The following is a 21464-nucleotide window of genomic DNA, read 5'->3' on the forward strand; positions in this document are numbered from 1 at the left end:
TTATCTGCACTATGGTTTCCGTTCCTCAGCCACGACTTCACATACTCTGTTGGATCCCTTCCTTGAGAGGCAGACTTAGGACAATCTTGGTTAGTTCAATTTGATTTTTTGCCAATGTATGGTAATATGTGTAGATCTTGTCTAAGAAAATTTTTAAATGATTTACTTAAGAAACAGATTTTATTGCATCATCCTAGGAAAGATGAAACCTGCGAGTCAAGCAGTGCCATACAATATATCAGGGTAGTTTTCTAACAGCATGCTTGACACTCCAGACTTTTTCTCCAACATAATAGCTCTACTTGCTCCATCTGAGCAAAATCCAATAACATTTTTTGTAGATATTCATAAGTACATCCATGAGATTTCAGTGTATGGAGAAGTACATTGAATATGTTAGTTGATGTAGTAAATTCCAGCTCCACTAGGGCAATAAAAAACAAATACTGGTTCTTCTACTCTGTTTATTTCACATCTTGAAAATATCACCAAAGAACTCCTCTTGGAAATAGTTGCGGATTCGTCAATAACAATGCATACCTTTGAACACTGATGCATGATTTAAAATAAAATCTCTGTCCTCAATTCAGACGATATGTGGTTAACGATTTTGATCGCATTAAATCGAGACTGAAGTCCCACAACCATATCGGCACATTTTTCTCTTGCAGCTCAATTTCTGTCTTTATATCTGGCATTGGTCTGATGCGTTTGGTCAAGCTGTAAACAGCATTGAATATTTTTGCTGTGATATATATCATTTTTATCCTCTGATTGAGGTTCTGGCTGATATGTAGATCTATTATCAGGCAGTACATCTCACTTCACTATATGTGTCAGAGGAAGAATAATTGTTTGTATGCATTTGAAGTCTGACTAGTGTAATATGTAGCTAGTCGGTGATGTATGCAATGGAGGGGAAAAGGAGCTGGCCACCCTATCCCATTATCTCCTGGCCTAGTTGCCTATATAAGTGGAGCCTTCTTGGTGTTTCTTGTGAGGTTCAGATCTGTCTTCCGACAGTTGACTAAACAACGTATCACTTTCTCATTTTCCTTGTCAACAATAACTTGTAGTCTATTTTCTTCTGCTGCTTTTACCTTGGAATGAGCATTGGAGGAATCATGTTCATCCAGCTTCTCCCTAATGAGATTTGCTGAATAGCCTTTATCGATCCTGAAGATTTTGTTTCTCAATTCAGCGAACTGATTTTTGCGCAGTATAAGTAGCCATCATGGTCCAAGCTTTTTATGCCCAGCAAGGGTAGTTGGATTTAAAATACTTGTGTTGTTACTCACTCTATATGCTTACCGATTTACACTCGAACATATCAGTGCAACAAGTACTGGGCCTACTAGAATCACTTACGACTGGTATTCCATTTCCTACTTTATAATCAGTAACTGAATAATCTTCACATTAAGATGGTTGTTCGCGAAATAAAATTTCTCGCAACATATCCACAAAGAGCGGTATCCTACTCACAAGTGAATACAGATGGCAGGAGTTTTGTTCCTGGTAAATAAATATATGTGTTAAGACCGTTGTGCATTACCATAAATTTAATAGGCTGGATGGTTAATATGAAACTACAACTACCAGTTCGGCGAATCAACGAGATATTTAACAACCAGTTGGCGCAAACCAGTGCGAACCACCTGAATATCACCACTGAGTACATATAAATAAACACTGTTGACCATGGACTAGCTTGTTGTACTTTTACTGTGACAAAAATATAAAAATACTATATTTTACAAACCTCTGAAAACATGTTATGGGTTCGACAAATTTTGTACATGCCAATACAAAATTAGCTCTTTATGTTCAATTCTCTGCAAAGTCCTAAAGAAATTCTGCAAAATAAAATGGTGGATGGTGAGTGGAAGGAATGCTTATCTCTTTGCTGGGTGTATATTTTAATCAAGACGTTTCTTTCTTTCACATTAAATTGTTGTGTGTCATTACGGGTGTGACAGTATATGTTACCGGTGTGACTGCATACAAACTCAAGACTTAGAAGCATATTTCTAAACATATTTATGTACATTAAACTCATAGGCTATGTTCACTTATTATAAGAAACAAATGCAGTAATAATTAAAAAAATAATCACCATTTAATACGAGAAAAATTCGTTCCGGGCACCGGGAATCGAATCCGGGACCTCTCATCTCTACGCGCTGAGTGCTCTTTCCAACTGAGCTATGCCAGGACACCATCCACGGTGCCGGCCGAACTCCTCTCGTAATGTTTTACGGCCTTACTACCTGTACTTTAGACAATGTAAGTCATACATCCATTTAAACATTACGAGAGGAGTTCGGCCAGCACTGTGGATCGTGTCCCGGCATAGCTCAGTTGGAAAGAGCACTCAGCGCGTAGAGCTGAGAGGCCCCGGGTTCGATTTCCGGTACCAGAACGAATTTTTCTCGTATTAAATGGTGATAATACACATTGGCTACTTCATAGTAGTCGTGTAATATTCAATGAGGTGAACGAGACCTCATATATAATGAATATGTGATGTATTAACTGTTAGTAGTTATCACAAACTGATGTTGAATATGGCCATAAAAGTCATTTAAATATGCGCTCCTGCATGTATGACTTACATCGTCTAAAGTGCAGGTAGTAAGGCCGTAAAACATTACGAGAGGAGTTCGGCCGGCACCGTGGATTGTGTCCCGGCATAGCTCAGTTGGAAAGAGCACTCAGCGCGTAGAGCTGAGAGGTCCCGGGTTCGATTCCCTGTGCCGGAACGAATTTTCCTCGTATTAAATAGTGATAATACACATTGGCTACTTCATATTAGTCGTGTAATATTCAATGAAGTGGGCGAGATCTCATATATAATGAATATGTGATGTGTTAAAAAAGTAACTTTACAATAATCAATCTAAACACTTCTTCATTTACTTTAGTGCTATCTGATAAACAATTTGCAGGAGAACTTTAAATTCGCAAGGCCTATGAAAACATATCGAGTAACTACATTACCTCACAATTATACAAACCTCAAGCAAACAATTTCGCAAACATTTAAATTTGGATTCAACTAAATTATTATGTTATGGCTCAAAGACTTCAACATCCTTCTGAAATTCATAATACTCTCTGTTACCAACTACCTTCATTGATGATTCTGGAAGATATTTCAAAATTTGCTTGATAAAGACAAAGCATGAGTCATTTTCATTCATCCTAAATAGTCTCTTTTAGTGTTCTTACCGTTGAATTTCAAAAATATCATCTCATTTTCTCCACCATCAGGCTTGCTTTGTCACATCCCTACGTACATGTACTTGTCCTTTTTGCCTACTAGTATGCATTGTCCTGGTTTCAGATCATTCTTAGAAACTGAAGGGATGGTTTCGTCATCAATACCTTTACTTGATTCTGTTTCTGAATAAGTAGCATTGTGCGATACTTTTGTCTTTGACATACTGCATTTCTCCAACTTGGAAAAAGAAGTGCGGTCTATTAAAAGACAGAATTTGTTATTTGATGGTTTAAAGCAGTGTTTTGATTGAAGTCCAGAAACAGCCTGTACATCGTTCCATCGGTCCACCATTCTTTGTTATTGTCTATGTTCATCTATTAAAAAATAATAAATAAAACCTTAAAATTACAGCTATTATACTTAGCAGAAAAATTGTTTTCTATATGTATGTTTAAAAAGTTTTTTACTTCTCAAACTATGCATTACTGTAACAAACAAGGAATGTGTATATAATGGTGTTGCAGGTGTGACAAAGTTTAATGCAAATTTTTGTCTTATAAATAAAATTGTGGCTAATTAAGTTATGGTTACATTGAATATGTGTCAAACTTAACCTTACATTCATACTATGTGGAAATCATGTTCAGTTTAATATTTAATTAAGTAAGTAAATTTTGTCTAGTTTTTGTTACGGGTGTGACATGTACATAGTCATAAAATAGCTACGTATGTATAGAAAACTAACAAATGGAGACAGAATTTGTTGAATTTCCTTCAGTGTAAAGCTTGGTGCTGTAAATACTGCCTTGTAGATGACAAACATCTTTTTAGGAGGAAAATACAATTAGGACTATGCCAACCAAGCACATTCTAAAAGAAAAATTTCCAGCTGTGTGCATGGTTTCCTTTACCATTGGATCCATCAAACTCAAGATAAAGAATAGTACAACATTGTTATAACAAAAAAGTTAAATTCAATGTTTGCGCAACTTGAAAAAAAACGCAAATAATTATCTAGAACATGATTTTTTTTTTTGTTAAATTTGGACCAAATGTCCACTTCTGCATGGAATGGTCCTGCAGCCAAATGAATAAAAATAAATAGTAATATAGGAATGAGGCAGTAGACAAGGGAGTAGAAAAATGGTCTTACATCTGGTGAAGTATTTTCCTCTTCTTTAATAGCGTCATCACATGGCTGTACTGCCAGAGGGTCAACATCAGGTTCCGTCTTGATAGCATCCATAATAACTGAAAGAACAGTGTCATAAAATTACCTGTTTGCTGTTAATATAGCTACATGTATGACTGTTTACTAGAGTAGGAATCTGTGCGATACAGAAGACTGATTAAGGTTATACTGTACATAAATTAATTTCGGATTGAAATCGAAATTGTCAAATACAACAGTTGGCTACACATTTTCTCTATTTCTAGCTCTATTGCTATTTCCATAGCGACAAACATATCCACATTGTAAATTCTGCGTAGAAAAGACTAAACCATTCGAAACGAGACAAATCTGGAGATATATCAGTAATTTTTTTTTCGCACTTGCATTGCGATAACATTTTAATATACAGCTACAGAAACTAACACAACAGTGCAGGCACTGGCTTGCTTAAGAGTGACAGCAATAAGAGATAAATAAACTATGATGTTACCACAACAATGATTTTACTATGAGCCACTAATAAGCCCAAATAATCTTTCCTGTATTTCACAACACAGATATAATGTTAAAGGCTAATTTTAAGACTATTATGGCCATTACATTCAAATTCTTTATGTTACAATATTAATGTTGTCGTAAATATTATACTAGGCTATATTTGAATGTGTCATTTCAGAAAGGTACCTAAGTCACTTTTTGTGAGAAACCTAGATTTTACGAATTTCGGAATCCATACTCATTGAAACACATTCTGAACAGAAAAGTACTGATGTCATCGACTTTTTAAGTGTGACAAATCCTATATAAAAACACCTATAATAACTGCAACAACAATAATAATAATAATAATAATAATAATAATAATAATAATAATAATAATAATAATAATAATAATAATAATCCGTGGCGCTACAGCCCATGAAGGGCCTAGACCAACCAGCTGGCTGCTGGCTACACGCCCACATGCCGAAGCTACAGAATGGAGGTATCGTGTGGTTAGCACGATGATCCCCCCAGCCGTTATAGCTGGTATTCGCAACCGGATTTCGCTACCTATTGCAGCTACCCAAGTGCATCACGATGCTGGGTGGGCACTGGTCCCATACACTGGCCGAAATTTCATGACAAAATTTCTTCCCAAATGAGGACTCGCACCAGCGCGCATTCCGTAACGCGAGTCCTAGGCGGGATGCCATAGACCGCGACGCCATGGCACGGGACTATAAAAAAAAAACATTTGCACTGCAGAAAGACTCCTAAGTCACTGACAAGTACTTTTCTGCATTCCCACATGACAGTACAACAGGAGAAGTAAGAAATTTTATAGTGATCTGAAACAAAGGAGGGGAAAACGTATTAATAATGAAGATATTATGGCTTCAGTGTTCGACTTTGTGCAAAATCTACTATACTTGCCAGCCATCTACCAGTTGAAGATATCTGCTATTTGAGGCAATTAACCGTTGATGAGTTTTCCATTCACAATTTGAAGACGGGAAAAAAATCATTTGTTTGTGTATCTTATCATGAGGGAGAGAGAAGAAAAGAAGCAAATGATGTGTCGTCATTTCTCATTGATTATATTCATGAATTTGTTCCAAAGTATGTACCAGAATTACATTTATTTTCTGATAACTGTTGTGGACAAAATAAAAACCACACTCTTGTAAGGACTTATTTTGCTTTAACTGATACGAATCGATTTGATAAAATTCCCTACTTCTATCCGCTGAGAGGACACTCGTTTTGCCATGTGATCGGAAGATTTGGATTATAAAACATGCTCTTAGGAGGAGAGACAGAATTTTCACACCCTATTAATACTGTGAGCTTAGTGTTTCATTTTCAAAGACTGGTGCAATTTCATTGAAAATAGTTGAGACAAGTGATGGTAAGGATTTTAAAAACTGGTAGCTTTAATTTTATAAGGAGATGATTATATATCTGGAAACATCACGTGCTCCTAGAGACGTAAAACAACACTTCAATGTATTCCTATTTAGTTATAGGAATACTCGTCCAAAATGAAAAGGATCTTGTGACAAGACCTTGGATTAGTGGACTGGTAGGGCACACCTTTCGTCTGCCTCAGCCAGGAAGAGTTCCACACACATTTCCTATTAAAGCATTGTATCCAGGTGGTAAAATTCCGATAAAACTGAGAAAGACAAAGGATGTTAAAAAAAAATCCTTAGATATATGCTTGAGGAATATATTCATTTTTATGAACAGGTTTGTCCCGACCACTTGCTGAAACTTAAACATTCATAAATTACAAACCAAGACATTGCATCGACAGTAAAACATATTTTGTAAAGAAAAATGTGACGCCGACATGTCTAAAGTGTTGATTTAGCATGTATAAGAAATAAGTAATAATAGTTCTCATGCATTTACGTTCAAGCTGTGATGTTACACTGCTCATCTATGAATAACAACAACGTCCTTCATCTTGTACTGCAATTAATCTATAAAACACATTTCACTTCGGAATGGTAGTATACCATTTTCATTTCAGAAAGGCTCCTACCTCAGTCAACCAAGTTTGGACAATTTTTACGTTAAATTATTTCAATTGTGAGAATTTGCCTATACAGAATCTATTTCTCATAATCAGAAGATTATGCAGTAGTTTTTTTTTCGTTACTCTACATTCTCAGTTGTTGTGGCAGACAGTATTTTTTTTTTCATTTCCCACAACTTTGTTTCAAGCGATTTAGGTACCTTTCTCCAATGAGACATTCATTTAAAAGTCAACTGCGTATTATATCACAGTTCTGTTTCATACAGTTGCATACTCAAAATATTTAAAGTTGTTTGCTTTTATTATCAAGTGATGCACGTACAGTTATCATACCTACAGATATATATTTACATTAAATAGTATTTTGTAAGTAAAATATATTATAAATTTAGGTCTTATTTCAGCTTATGAATGTATTGAGGTAAGATGGTAAGAAACAGCAATGATATGCTGCCTACAGAAAGTAGGATCGCTTCCATAAGGATATCACTGATGGCAAAATTGAATTCGGCAAGCTTCAATACGATGTAATATGTGGAAATCTCCCTCATTACACCTTTGGGAAAGTAATAATACCTAAATAGAAACAGAAACTCAATTACGACCAGAAATACACCGTTTATCAGAAAGGACTTTACAATTTTATACGCTTATAGAAATTTATTCACATATCTTACAGAAATGGTTAAGGTGTCATTTTAAAGCAAAGCACATCACGTTTCTACCAAGCAGTTATTTTGGTTCGACGTGACTTCCGTTTGTGATATTGCAGACATCCAACCCAAAGTCAATCTCTTCCGTTTGTGATATGGCAGACATCCAACCTAAAGCCAATCTCTTCAATTTGTGATATGGCAGACATCCAACCTAAAGCCACTCTCTTCCGTTTGTGATATGGCAGACATCCAACCTAAAGCCAGTCTCTTCCGTTTGTGATATGGAAGACAGAATAGAATAGAATGATTTATTTTTTCTGGCAGAGTTAAGGCCATAAGGCCTTCTCTTCCACTCAACCAGCCTTAACCAATACAATACATATTTAAATTATGAATATTTACACTACACTTAAAAGATTCTCCAGCAATATTCTTTAGTTAAGTTTTAACGACTAGTAAATGTTTATTTAAACTTAGATAAACCTATAACATAAACTAATATAATTTATGAGCTAACTTAATTCAATCAATTATAATTAAGTTGAGATAGCCAGTAAAATAATGATAATTTAATATAAGTTTACTCGAACTATGTTATAGGGAGAAACAATATATATAACCCTAAAATATATTTATATAATGAGAATATTAATGTAAAGAAATTTTGCCATTAGAGGTTTTGTATTCTATTTAGAGAAATTAATGATAATAATAAGAATGGACAGATGTTAGATCATTATAAATAACAAATATTAATCAGTAGTTAATCTGTTAAGTAAGAATTTATGTAATTTGGACCTAAATGAAGTTATTGTCCAACAACCCCTTTACATCACTCAGAAGCGAGTTCCAATTTCTAGCAACTGAAACTGTATAAGATGAAGAATATAAAGATGTTTTGTGGTAGGGTATAATGAGTAAATTGTTATGATGAGATCTGGTATTTAGCTGATTATATGTGGATAAATTTAGAAAACGAGAAGCCAAATAGATTGGGGTAGTGGTGCGCAGAATTTGAAATAACAGAATAAGAGAATGCAGGGCTCGTCGATCACTTAGCCTTAGCCAAGACAGATTTTGGAAAGACAGGGAAACATGGTCATACTTACGAATATTGCAAATATAACGGACGCAAGCATTATGCACACGTTGTAGCCTGCTACTCAAATTTGCATTTAGGTTACTTAATATTATAATATCGCAGTAGTCGAAGTGTGGCATCACGAATGTTTGTACAAGGATTAATTTTAATTTATCAGGAAGAAAGTACTTCAGTCGCTTTAATAAGTGAATAAAAAATATTTTTTTTTTTTAGAAATGTGATTCACTTGTTCATTCTATTCCAGGTAAGAATCCATACAAATGCCAAGGTTCTTCACAGTCGAGCTGTATGGAATAGTAGTATTATTTACAATTATCGGTGGCAAATTTTGTTTGTCACACTTCGATCTTTGATGTTGTATTAACCTGCGATTTACTTGCATTTAAATGAGGTCCGTGCGTTTTTGACCATATAGATATTGAATTCAAGTCATCATTAACTTTAATTATAGCGTCGTTTATGTAGTTAGGTCGAGTATCCAGATAGATTTGTATGTCGTCAGCATAAATATGGTGTCGGCAGTATGTTAGATTAGAAGAAATATCATTAATATAAATAGAAAATAGTAAAGGTCCTAGGACAGAGCCTTGTGGTACGCCAGTCTTCGTAGTATGCCAAGTGGAATAACCTAAAGTCAATCTCTTCCGTTTCTGATATGGCAGACATCTAACTCAAAGTCAATCTCTTTCGATTGTGATATGGCAGAGATTCAACCTAAAATCAATCTCTTCCGTTTGTGATATGGCAGACATCCAACCTAAAGCCATGTTGATCATCTTCGTCAATCTGCGGAATTACAAACATTTCCAGCATACCTTAATATACCTCTATCACTTATTACCAGGGAAAGGATTTATATGTAAATACATATTTACTTATAAAGCTAATATAATTTATATTTTGCATTATCTTTATGTTTCACAATGTGTAGGGTTGAAAAATCCTACTTTTATTTTCCATATTTTTCCATATTTTAGAGTTTAGTACATATTTTCGTTAATTTCCATATATTTTCCATATTTCATATAAAACAGTCCATATTATATTAGGTTTAACAATAAAACAAAACAAAATTCCATTAACTTTTAAAAATACATTTCAACAATAGAGATTTAAACACATGTTCAGTAATCCCTTTAACATCAGAGTTATTTGAAAATTAGCAGTCCTATCAACAATGGGAAAGTAAGTTACAAAACTGTATTAATTTAATTTAAAATTTTTAACAGACTTCAGTTGTGCAGCTCAACAGTTAAATGCCAGTCAGAGTACACATAGGTTCAGTTTTGTAAATCATACTATAAAGACGGTAAATATGCCAAAAGTACGTCATTCAGTCAATTTAAAATCAAAACTAACAAGTTACATTTCAGAATTTAAAGAAGATGGTTTATCAACTGACAATAAAATATTATTTTGTAATTTGTGTCAGTGTGCAGTATCATCTACACAAAAGTTCCTGGTGCAACAACACATTACAACTAGTAAACATCAGGCCAACAAACAACTAAATTCCAAGCAGAGACAATTGTTTTTAACACAACCAACAACATCGAATGTAAGATCTGAGTTTAACATCGACCTGTGCCGTTCTCTCATCTCTGCTGATATTCCTCTCTACAAACTAAAGAATAAGGTCTTCAGGGAATTCCTTGAAAAATATACTCAACATACAATCCCGGATGAGTCAACACTTAGGAAGACGTATGCTCCATCCATCTACGATGAGACAATACAGAAGATAAGAGATGAAATTAAAGATAGTTCAATTTGGGTTTCCATTGATGAGACTCCCGACAAAGAAGGTAGACTTGTTGGTAATGTAGTTATCGGTTTGTTAAGTGAACAATATTCTGAACGAATTCTTTTACATTGTGATGTTCTAGAAAAGTGCAATAACAAAACTATAGTTAAACTGTTCAACGAAGCTATGGGTATCCTGTGGCCAAAGGGTATTATGTACGATAATGTGTTATTCTTTATTAGCGATGCTGCCCCTTATATGGTCAAAGCTGGACAAGCATTATCTGTTGTATATCCTAAATTGACTCATTTTACTTGTGTGGCGCATGCATTTCATCGTGTGGCAGAAGTGGTCAGAGACAATTTCCCTAAAGTAGATTTGTTGATTTCATCAGTGAAAAAAGTATTTCTCAAAGCTCCCAGTAGAGTTAACGTGTTGAAAGAAATGTACCCTGAAATTCCATTGCCACCAAAGCCAATTTTAACTAGATGGGGTACATGGCTAGAAGCAGTTGAATATTATGCCGAACATATAGACTCTATTAACAATGTTCTCCTTGCATTGGACTCTGAAGATGCAGTCTCAATTGATACTGCGAAAACAGTTACCTGTGACATAAGTGTGAAGAATGACTTAGCTCACATTCAGCATACATTTTCATGCATCATAAAAACGCTCAAAAGTCTCCAAAATAGGCACCTTTCACTATCTGAAAGTTTTGAAATTATAAATAGTACTGTGGAACAACTGAATCGTGGTAGAGGTAAAGTTGCAGATGCAGTAAGAGCTAAGGTGGACACTGTACTTTCAAAAAACCCTGGATATGAAGAACTACAAAAGGTTGTTGCTGTGATGAGTGGTGAATCAACAGTGAAGATTAACTTGGACTTATCCCCAGCAGACATTGTGAAATTGAATTATGTACCAGTTACTTCTTGTGACGTCGAACGCTCTTTTAGTCAGTATAAATCTATCCTCAGAGACAATAGAAGAAGATTCACTTTTCAGCACTTGAAAGAAATGTTTGTAACCTATTGTTATGGTAACAGACAATAAAAATTGTGTTTTGTTGAAACTACATTGGAAGATAAGGTACGTCCATTATATTTTTTGTTTAGTTTGATTAAAATGTACCAATATTTAACGTACATAGTCATTTTTTTATAATTTTAAGTCCATATTTAATTCCATATTTTGGTAAAAATCCATATTTAATTCCATATTTTGGTAAAAATAACTACATATATATTTACATATTTCATATATTTTTAGTCCATATAAATCCGTTCCCTGCTTATTACTATGTTTTCGTAGTACCCGCCAAAACATTATGTTGTGTGTTACACTAATCTCACGAGAGACATGTCGCGTTTATTTTCTGGGGCTATGGGCAAAGCTCTCACTGACTTGTTCAACAACAGCAGGCCTATCAGAAGTCTGCGGGCGACCTGGTTCGCATGATATCGCTTAAACTGGATCGCATGTTATCGCTTTAAGAATAAACAATGATTAAATCCAGCCTTAACATCATATCGTCGCTTAAGAACCAATACCGCGTAACTGACAAAATGTAAATTTTACAGGAGAAGGAAAAAACTGAATAAAAACCATAAAAATAACGGAATAGTCTTGAAAAGTGGTGTATGGCTATGAAATAGCTTAACTAATTTATAACTAAGTGAAAATGGATGATCATGGCTGTAGACATTTGGCCATGTCACTTACGCGGTATTGGAACTCTGCCGTTGACTACATTTTGTTAGTTACGCGGTATTGTGAGACAACTTTAGCAGCTTCAAGATACATGTTGACAAGCGTTTACTTTACGATGAAACTGCCTTCTGGAAATATTATTCGTGCTCTTGTATATGTCAATGTGTTATCTGAATTGTTCTCCTACCGTCTGACTTGAGGTCAAGGTCGGTAGGCTGTAGCTTGAATCAGCACTAGATTACGTTCCAGACAATGATTGCTGCATTCTTAGGCCCGATTGTATAAACTATTTAATCTTAGATCAGAGGTTAAATTGATCCTTGTTTCAGCTGAACTTGGAATTTTGTGTTGTATAAAGTCTAATCTGAGATTAATTTGTCTCAAACTAAAGTCAACTTTGACTGAAGAAATTTCTCCGATTAAGTTAGATGATCCAAATTCAGTTATTTCTTTTCTGTTTGAAATATACGAGTGACAGATTGTGCAAATAAAATATCCATTATTATTAATATTAATAGATATGTTAGGTACATTTATATATACACAAATATTCTTATATTTTATAAGGCTCTATCGTGTTCAGCAGTATCAAATAACATAACCTATAATTATATTATGTTTATAACAACCATTAATTATTAATGGATATGATAGGTACATTCATAAATGTTCAATTAACTGTATTACTAAAAGAAAATTTTCGTTTTATAAAGCTTTATTATGTTTAGCAGTATCAAACACCATAACATGATAACAGCTTGGAGAACAGTCAACCTTCTTATTGTCCGCCATTATTTACATTGCAAAAAAAAAAAACAGTGTCTCCAACAGAGTGTAATACGGAAAGTCGCCAAAAAGTAGTTATAAAGTCGCTAGATTTCTCATTAATTCAGGGAACGGATTTATATGGACTAAAAATATATGAAATATGTAAATATATATGTAGTTATTTTTACCAAAATATGGAATTAAATATGGATTTTTACCAAAATATGGAATTAAATATGGACTTAAAATTATAAAAAAATGACTATGTACGTTAAATATTGGTACATTTTAATCAAACTAAACAAAAAATATAATGGACGTACCTTATCTTCCAATGTAGTTTCAACAAAACACAATTTTTATTGTCTGTTACCATAACAATAGGTTACAAACATTTCTTTCAAGTGCTGAAAAGTGAATCTTCTTCTATTGTCTCTGAGGATAGATTTATACTGACTAAAAGAGCGTTCGACGTCACAAGAAGTAACTGGTACATAATTCAATTTCACAATGTCTGCTGGGGATAAGTCCAAGTTAATCTTCACTGTTGATTCACCACTCATCACAGCAACAACCTTTTGTAGTTCTTCATATCCAGGGTTTTTTGAAAGTACAGTGTCCACCTTAGCTCTTACTGCATCTGCAACTTTACCTCTACCACGATTCAGTTGTTCCACAGTACTATTTATAATTTCAAAACTTTCAGATAGTGAAAGGTGCCTATTTTGGAGACTTTTGAGCGTTTTTATGATGCATGAAAATGTATGCTGAATGTGAGCTAAGTCATTCTTCACACTTATGTCACAGGTAACTGTTTTCGCAGTATCAATTGAGACTGCATCTTCAGAGTCCAATGCAAGGAGAACATTGTTAATAGAGTCTATATGTTCGGCATAATATTCAACTGCTTCTAGCCATGTACCCCATCTAGTTAAAATTGGCTTTGGTGGCAATGGAATTTCAGGGTACATTTCTTTCAACACGTTAACTCTACTGGGAGCTTTGAGAAATACTTTTTTCACTGATGAAATCAACAAATCTACTTTAGGGAAATTGTCTCTGACCACTTCTGCCACACGATGAAATGCATGCGCCACACAAGTAAAATGAGTCAATTTAGGATATACAACAGATAATGCTTGTCCAGCTTTGACCATATAAGGGGCAGCATCGCTAATAAAGAATAACACATTATCGTACATAATACCCTTTGGCCACAGGATACCCATAGCTTCGTTGAACAGTTTAACTATAGTTTTGTTATTGCACTTTTCTAGAACATCACAATGTAAAAGAATTCGTTCAGAATATTGTTCACTTAACAAACCGATAACTACATTACCAACAAGTCTACCTTCTTTGTCGGGAGTCTCATCAATGGAAACCCAAATTGAACTATCTTTAATTTCATCTCTTATCTTCTGTATTGTCTCATCGTAGATGGATGGAGCATACGTCTTCCTAAGTGTTGACTCATCCGGGATTGTATGTTGAGTATATTTTTCAAGGAATTCCCTGAAGACCTTATTCTTTAGTTTGTAGAGAGGAATATCAGCAGAGATGAGAGAACGGCACAGGTCGATGTTAAACTCAGATCTTACATTCGATGTTGTTGGTTGTGTTAAAAACAATTGTCTCTGCTTGGAATTTAGTTGTTTGTTGGCCTGATGTTTACTAGTTGTAATGTGTTGTTGCACCAGGAACTTTTGTGTAGATGATACTGCACACTGACACAAATTACAAAATAATATTTTATTGTCAGTTGATAAACCATCTTCTTTAAATTCTGAAATGTAACTTGTTAGTTTTGATTTTAAATTGACTGAATGACGTACTTTTGGCATATTTACCGTCTTTATAGTATGATTTACAAAACTGAACCTATGTGTACTCTGACTGGCATTTAACTGTTGAGCTGCACAACTGAAGTCTGTTAAAAATTTTAAATTAAATTAATACAGTTTTGTAACTTACTTTCCCATTGTTGATAGGACTGCTAATTTTCAAATAACTCTGATGTTAAAGGGATTACTGAACATGTGTTTAAATCTCTATTGTTGAAATGTATTTTTAAAAGTTAATGGAATTTTGTTTTGTTTTATTGTTAAACCTAATATAATATGGACTGTTTTATATGAAATATGGAAAATATATGGAAATTAACGAAAATATGTACTAAACTCTAAAATATGGAAAAATATGGAAAATAAAAGTAGGATTTTTCAACCCTACACATTGTGAAACATAAAGATAATGCAAAATATAAATTATATTAGCTTTATAAGTAAATATGTATTTACATATAAATCCTTTCCCTGCTCATTATCAACAAAGAAAGGTCACTAAATCCTTATTTAAGCAATGTAAAAGCTAAAAGAAATTGTTGTTGAAAAAGAGTTAAAATCGCTAGATTGGCAACACTGAACAAACCTGTATAACATGGTCCGCGCATCACGCATTTCACCTGTTTATGCGATGTTGCCAAATCCTTTTCACGTGAACTTAGATTGCATTTGAACCAAGGTAATTTGATCGCAGAAAAGTTTTATACAATACAAGAAGTGTCTGAACTCGGTTTACTTTTCGATCTTCGATCAAAGTTGATCTTTAGTCAGGGAGTTTTATACAATTGGGCCTTAGTCAGTCAAATGCTGAAACTATGGGAAAGGAAAAACGAAGACAGTTCAATGTTTATTGTTATAATAATAATAATAATAATAATAATAACAATAATAATAATAATAATAATAATAATAATAATCTGTTACTAGGTACTTTATTTTCACACTATGTATTTGAATAGATAAGTAGAATTGTTACTAAAACGTTGCTCACAAGTATAATTTTATAATAAAATAATATAATATAATAATATTATTATTATATTATTATTATTATTATTATTATTATTATTATTATTATTATTATTATTATTATTATTATTGACATTGGACTTGACTGACTTGCGAATAATGAAAAGCAAAATCATATAAAAATATAATAATGATGATAACTTTTCAGGCACAATATTCGTTAAACACAATAAATAATTATAGGGCTATGCTGAAATCACAAAAAGTAATCCTTGAGTAACCCTAGTGTGGAATACTAACTTATCATAAAAACTATGGCACAATCGGTTCTACATACAGTAATGTGACGGTAATTTAGACAGGCTACTGATGCTTTTTTTTCTGTGCTTTTGCAAGAGAACATGACTTCTTTTTACTGAAGGGACGCCATCAGTACTATTAGCTAACCAATATCGCACAGTTCATTCTTTAATTCCCAATGTACACAGAAACATCATTTTGCAAACCTGAATTTTTTTCTCATCAACTTCTAGATTTTAGACAAATGTTCTCTTTCTTCTAGATTCAGAATTTGTACTGCCAGGTCTTTTAGTAGGAGTGAAATTCACAAGATTTGATACGTGAACGGTCCTCTGTCCCCAAGTCATAGTTTTCCAGAATGCCTGAAAGATGTGTCTTCTCTCATTAGAAATTAAATTACAGCCCTTACTTTCGAATTTTGGCACATTTTATAACTGCACTCTGGCCCCAAATTCCTTGCATCTCTTTCCGTATCATGTGTCACTTTGCCATCTTTCGACCTCTTGTAGCTAAGATAAGCTTCCTCTTCCATTCCAAGTTTTTCTATTTTTCATTTTCTTCCACTTAACCTTATGTGGCTTTGAATTTATTTTTCTCTTTTCTGTCACATTTCCATGAAACGCTTGAAGATTCTTCTCTTTACCTTTTTCTGACGAATGTAAAGATGTAGAATAAGTAGCACTCACAAATTCTTCGGGGTCGTCTACATTTGAAGACGCATCCGAAATTTAGTGTAGATCCTTCATTGACGAGGTATTGTCTTCAGTTTCTGTCCTATCCTATTTCTAGCGGTATTATTTTAATAGTGTTGCTTTAAATTATACCAGACTGCATAATGTGATCATAACCTTACCGGTAACACTGGACGGACAATGCCTGATCTGCAGCAACCCATTTTCAGAAGGACGGTTTTCTTTTGCATTTGAATTATCAGGCAGTACACCTACGAATAAGATGAGATTACTAGTGTTTATAAATGTGATATAAATTGATTAAAAAACATGTGTAGTAAATATTATCATCAATTTAGATCTTCCTCCTACCGGAGGAAATGGAAGGGACCAAGCTTAGGACCACTGAATGTAGCGCAAATTATTTTAGCGGCCCATTCATGATTATTTATATTAGGCTACTTAAATTAAAATGATTCCGTAACTGAAGAAAAATAAATCTTTAATAACTGTGATACTTCTTATGCCACACCTTTGTTAATGTTCAAAGAAGTTTCTCCCGTCTTGAATGCAGAACATAGCACAGATAGGATTTCGTTCTCGCTAAACTGACCTTCGTCTGATTCATTGTCCATTTCTTTTCTTGTATCTGTAGGCCTATATAATAAAATATTAAATGTACTATATTTCAGTGAATTAACTTGCAATAAGATTCTGCGGGAATTCAGCTCAATTAACATTCAATTGACATTAGTGAAATACTTCTATTATATTTATCTTTTAAATAATTGAAACTGAACACTTCTTTAATCTTCTCAGAATATTACACACTGTTGATACAATTTTACAAGGCAGTAACGAGAACCAGCTTCCGTACTGACGGCGCGCAGGGAGTAGACATAACAGCTATCTGTTGTCAGATACGCGGTATTTCCTACAGACTTCTCGTGACTTCAGATACGCGGTATTGTACCCCCCTCCTTCGCACGCAGGCCATTCATGCAATCAAATTCCCGCGCTTGTCAATGCATACAGATGACAGTGGAGGTACCATCTGTGCAAAAAAACAGTTTTGACCAAAAATGTCAGTTACGCGGTATTGGTTCTTAAGCGACGATATGATGTGAAGTTTCTGGCTATAAATAGAGATAGATTTAATTTATTTTCAAACTCAGACATGGACTGTTTTCTGTGTGTACTCAAGAGCCTTTCTTGAACAATAGTAATTACGTACAGTAGCAATGTCTCTTGAAAGGATTCAAGTGGATCTAGTGATTCCTCTGTTACACGCAAAAGGAAAATTTTACACTCACAGGCGAAGGTAGGCGATAGTAAGTTTTTCACTTTTCATTGTAATATTATACACAGTGTAAGAAGAAATATCGCAAAAAGTATGAGATAATTGGTTGATATTGTAAAGATCAACACCCTCCTCCCATTTTCAGTCATACTACTCAACAAGATTTTCATAACATGGACAAGGAAAACTATTTTTGTGTAATTTTTATGTCGTGATTACGAATATGGCATTGAAAAAGTGCCTTCAAATCACATTTTATTAGAAACTTATAGTTTTTAGTTCGCGAATCGTATGAAAATGTGTTAAAACATACCCACTTTGAAAGAGGTTCTTTTTTTTTAACGTAGATCTTTTACATAATTGTACATAATTTCCTTTCTTTTAAGGTACCATTTGAAACATACTTTCACTTTTGTGGGTTGAATGAGTGTTACCCTTCGCGGTGGTTTGTTGTTTTATTTCCCTTATCATGCGGCTGCAAGGAGACTAGGTCATATCTTGCTATAACTGACTAAAGGAAAAGAAATACGGTTAGTATGTATTGTGAGACAAGAAATGAACAATTTAACGATTAGTTCTGATTGTGGAAGTGTTGTGAGCGGTACTAGTTATTCAGTAATTGTGTTAAATGGATCGCAATCGTCGTTCATGTAAAAATTCTCCAAATAGATTCTGCTATGTTTGTGAGGAATTGACTTTGAAATCACAACGTCGATCAATTACAGACAATGGGAAAAAAGGCATATGACTTGTATTTTGACTCTAAAGTGGGTGAACAAGACAAAAATTGGGCACCATAGCACGTGTGTTGTGTTACGTGAAGTTAACAGAGTGGTTGCGGAGGTAAAATAACATGCCTTTTGCTGTTCCAATGATTTGGCAACAGCCTATTACTCATCTGGAAGATTGTTACTTCTGCATTACCGAAACAGAGTGATTTTCAAGGAAAACTAAAGATAAAATTGTGTGTCCTAATCTCCCATCAGCCATAAGACCCATGCCACATTCTCCTGAACTTCCTGTCCCTATCTCTCCACCTAGTGGGCAAGATTATGTCATTCCCGAGGAACATGAACTATCAGAATCCCCAGACTACCCTTCAACTTCCGCTGATCCCACCCACATCCCCGATCATCAAAAAACACATCTGATACGAGAGGCAGAACTTAATGACCTAGTTAGGAATTTAGGTCTTTCCAAACAACACGCTCAACTATTAGGTTCTAGATTACAAGAATGGGACTTATTAGCAAATGATACCAAGTTTTGTGTTCAGAAAACGAAACGATAAGCTGATTAGTTATTTTGCAATGGAAAATTCTGTTTGTGCCTGCAAAAATGTGAACGGGCTAATGGATGAATTAGATATTGAATATAATCCAGAAGAATGGAGATTGTTTATCGATTCATCAAAACTAAGCATAAAAGCAGTTTTACTGCACAATGGCAATACAAAACCTTCCATTCCAGTGGCTCATTCAGTCGCTATGAAAGAAATTTATGAAAACATGTCACTAACATTGAATGCCGTAAATTGTAATGAACATCACTGAGCAATTTGTGGGGATTTAAAAGCAATAGCTTTGTTACTTGGATTACAAGGAGAGTTTACTAAATAATGTTGTTTTTTATGTTTGTGGGATAATCGAGCAACACCACAACATTATGTGGTGAAGAACTGGCCTATCAGACAAGATTCTATTCCTGGTGAGCATAATATTGAATGTCCTCCGCTAGTACAACGCGAAAAAGTACTTCTCCCTCCACTGCATATAAAACTAGGGCTAATGAAAAATTTTGTGAAAGTTCTAGATAAGAGTGGAGAAGCCTTTCAATACTTAAAGACTCTGTTCCCTAAAATCAGTGATGCTAAATTAAAAGAAGGTATATTTGTCAGTCCACAAATTAGAAAACTTTTGAAGGACAGCATTTTTTTTAGAAAAGACTTAACTGTACGGAATTACCACTATGAAAATCTTTTGCATTTGTCGTCAAAGGGCTTTTAGAGAATCACAAGGCAGAAAATTATCGCCAATTAATAGAGACGTTACTAAGAAACTAAAAAAAACGGGTTGCCGTATGTCACTGAAGATCCACTTCTTACTTTCACATTTGGACGTCTTTCCTGAGAACTTTGGGGCTGTAAGTGAGGAGCAGCAAGAGCGATTTCACCTAGACATCGCTACAATGGAGTAACGGTATCAAGGAAGATGGGATCCAGTGACGATGGGCGATTATTGCTGGTTTTTAAAAAGGGAAGATTCCAGTTCTCATAAGAGAAAAGATTAAGGTTTTTTTATCTTTTATTGCACGAAGAGTGGTTTTTGTAAGTCTTAATAGCTGGTCAGTTATTAATGTATCAGTTTTATCATATCTAAGCTGCTCTTGGAAATTTTCATACAAAAAATGAGAACAAAGTAATTTTTAATAGGTCAAAAATCTTGATTTTTCAATGTATCAAGTAAATATCTATAACACAAAAACGTGACGTGTTACCAACTTTTCACCGTCATTTTCGTGTTCAACGCATGCAAATTAGTTACGATCAGCCCTATTTTATTAATGTTATGGAAAAATGTTCAATTTTATTGAGCAGTGTTATTAATTACAAGAAAGAATATTAACATGCCCCCTTAAGGACAATGGGACTTTTTAAGATGAAACAATAATTAATTACATTCTCAGTGGTGCAACAATGGGAGATGTAAATAGTATAGTTTTTACACTCCTAAAATATTAGAAAGCTTTATAGTATAGTTTTTACCTTTCTTTGTGGCCAAAATTTTAAGTTTATAATTTTTAATCTATTTTAACGACATGGAAGAACTTAAAAGTCGTTTTACTATATTAATATATATCAAACAAAATTCGAACTATTGCACTGAGGCAAAGACACGAAATTAATATTCTTTTTGTCTGTTCAAAACATCACAATGAATTGGACGGAGTTACGCAATAAGAAAATAAGCGACAGAAACCTGTTTTCGTGATAATGGCCATCAAAGTAAATCTCGTTATTTATTAAACATTTTACAAAAGAAGTATTGTAACAATCATACTATTAAAAAATAACACAAATAATAACAATAAGAAAAGGCTAACCGATTTTTAATAACAGATGATGTTTTATATGTGCTAAGTTTTGGTTTTTTATTTAACGATTGATTATTAATATTACGCTGTTGTTATGAAGAGGTCTGTCGCTAAATTATTCCAAGATAACACATTTTTATTAAAAAAAGAAATGACAAATGGAAGAGAACAGTAACAACATACAGTAATATATATATATATATATATATATATATATATATATATATATATATAGGATATGTTGAATTAAATTTTGTTTTATTTAACGAGGCTCGCAACTGCCGAGGTTATATCAGCGTCGCAGGTGTGCCGGAATTTTGTCCTGCAGGAGTTTTTTTACATCCCACTAAATTTAGTGGCATGAGCCTGTCGCATTTAAGCAC

The 21464-nt window shown here is 34.0% G+C and overlaps 1 protein-coding gene across 2 annotated transcripts in view; it reads right to left on the reverse strand.

The window, feature by feature from the left end:
• The window catches only part of LOC138693379 (zinc finger protein 664-like), an 81036-nt gene that overhangs the window by 35641 nt on the left and 23931 nt on the right, over positions 1 to 21464 (reverse strand). For both annotated transcript variants that reach the window (XM_069817302.1, XM_069817301.1), the window contains exon 2: positions 4377 to 4474. In XM_069817302.1, the coding sequence (XP_069673403.1) occupies positions 4377 to 4469 (93 nt within the window). In that variant the 5' untranslated portion in view covers positions 4470 to 4474. The remainder of the gene's footprint in view (positions 1 to 4376; positions 4475 to 21464) is intronic.

Source organism: Periplaneta americana, chromosome 17 (genome assembly GCF_040183065.1).
Source record: "Periplaneta americana isolate PAMFEO1 chromosome 17, P.americana_PAMFEO1_priV1, whole genome shotgun sequence".
Taxonomy (NCBI): domain Eukaryota; kingdom Metazoa; phylum Arthropoda; class Insecta; order Blattodea; family Blattidae; genus Periplaneta; species Periplaneta americana.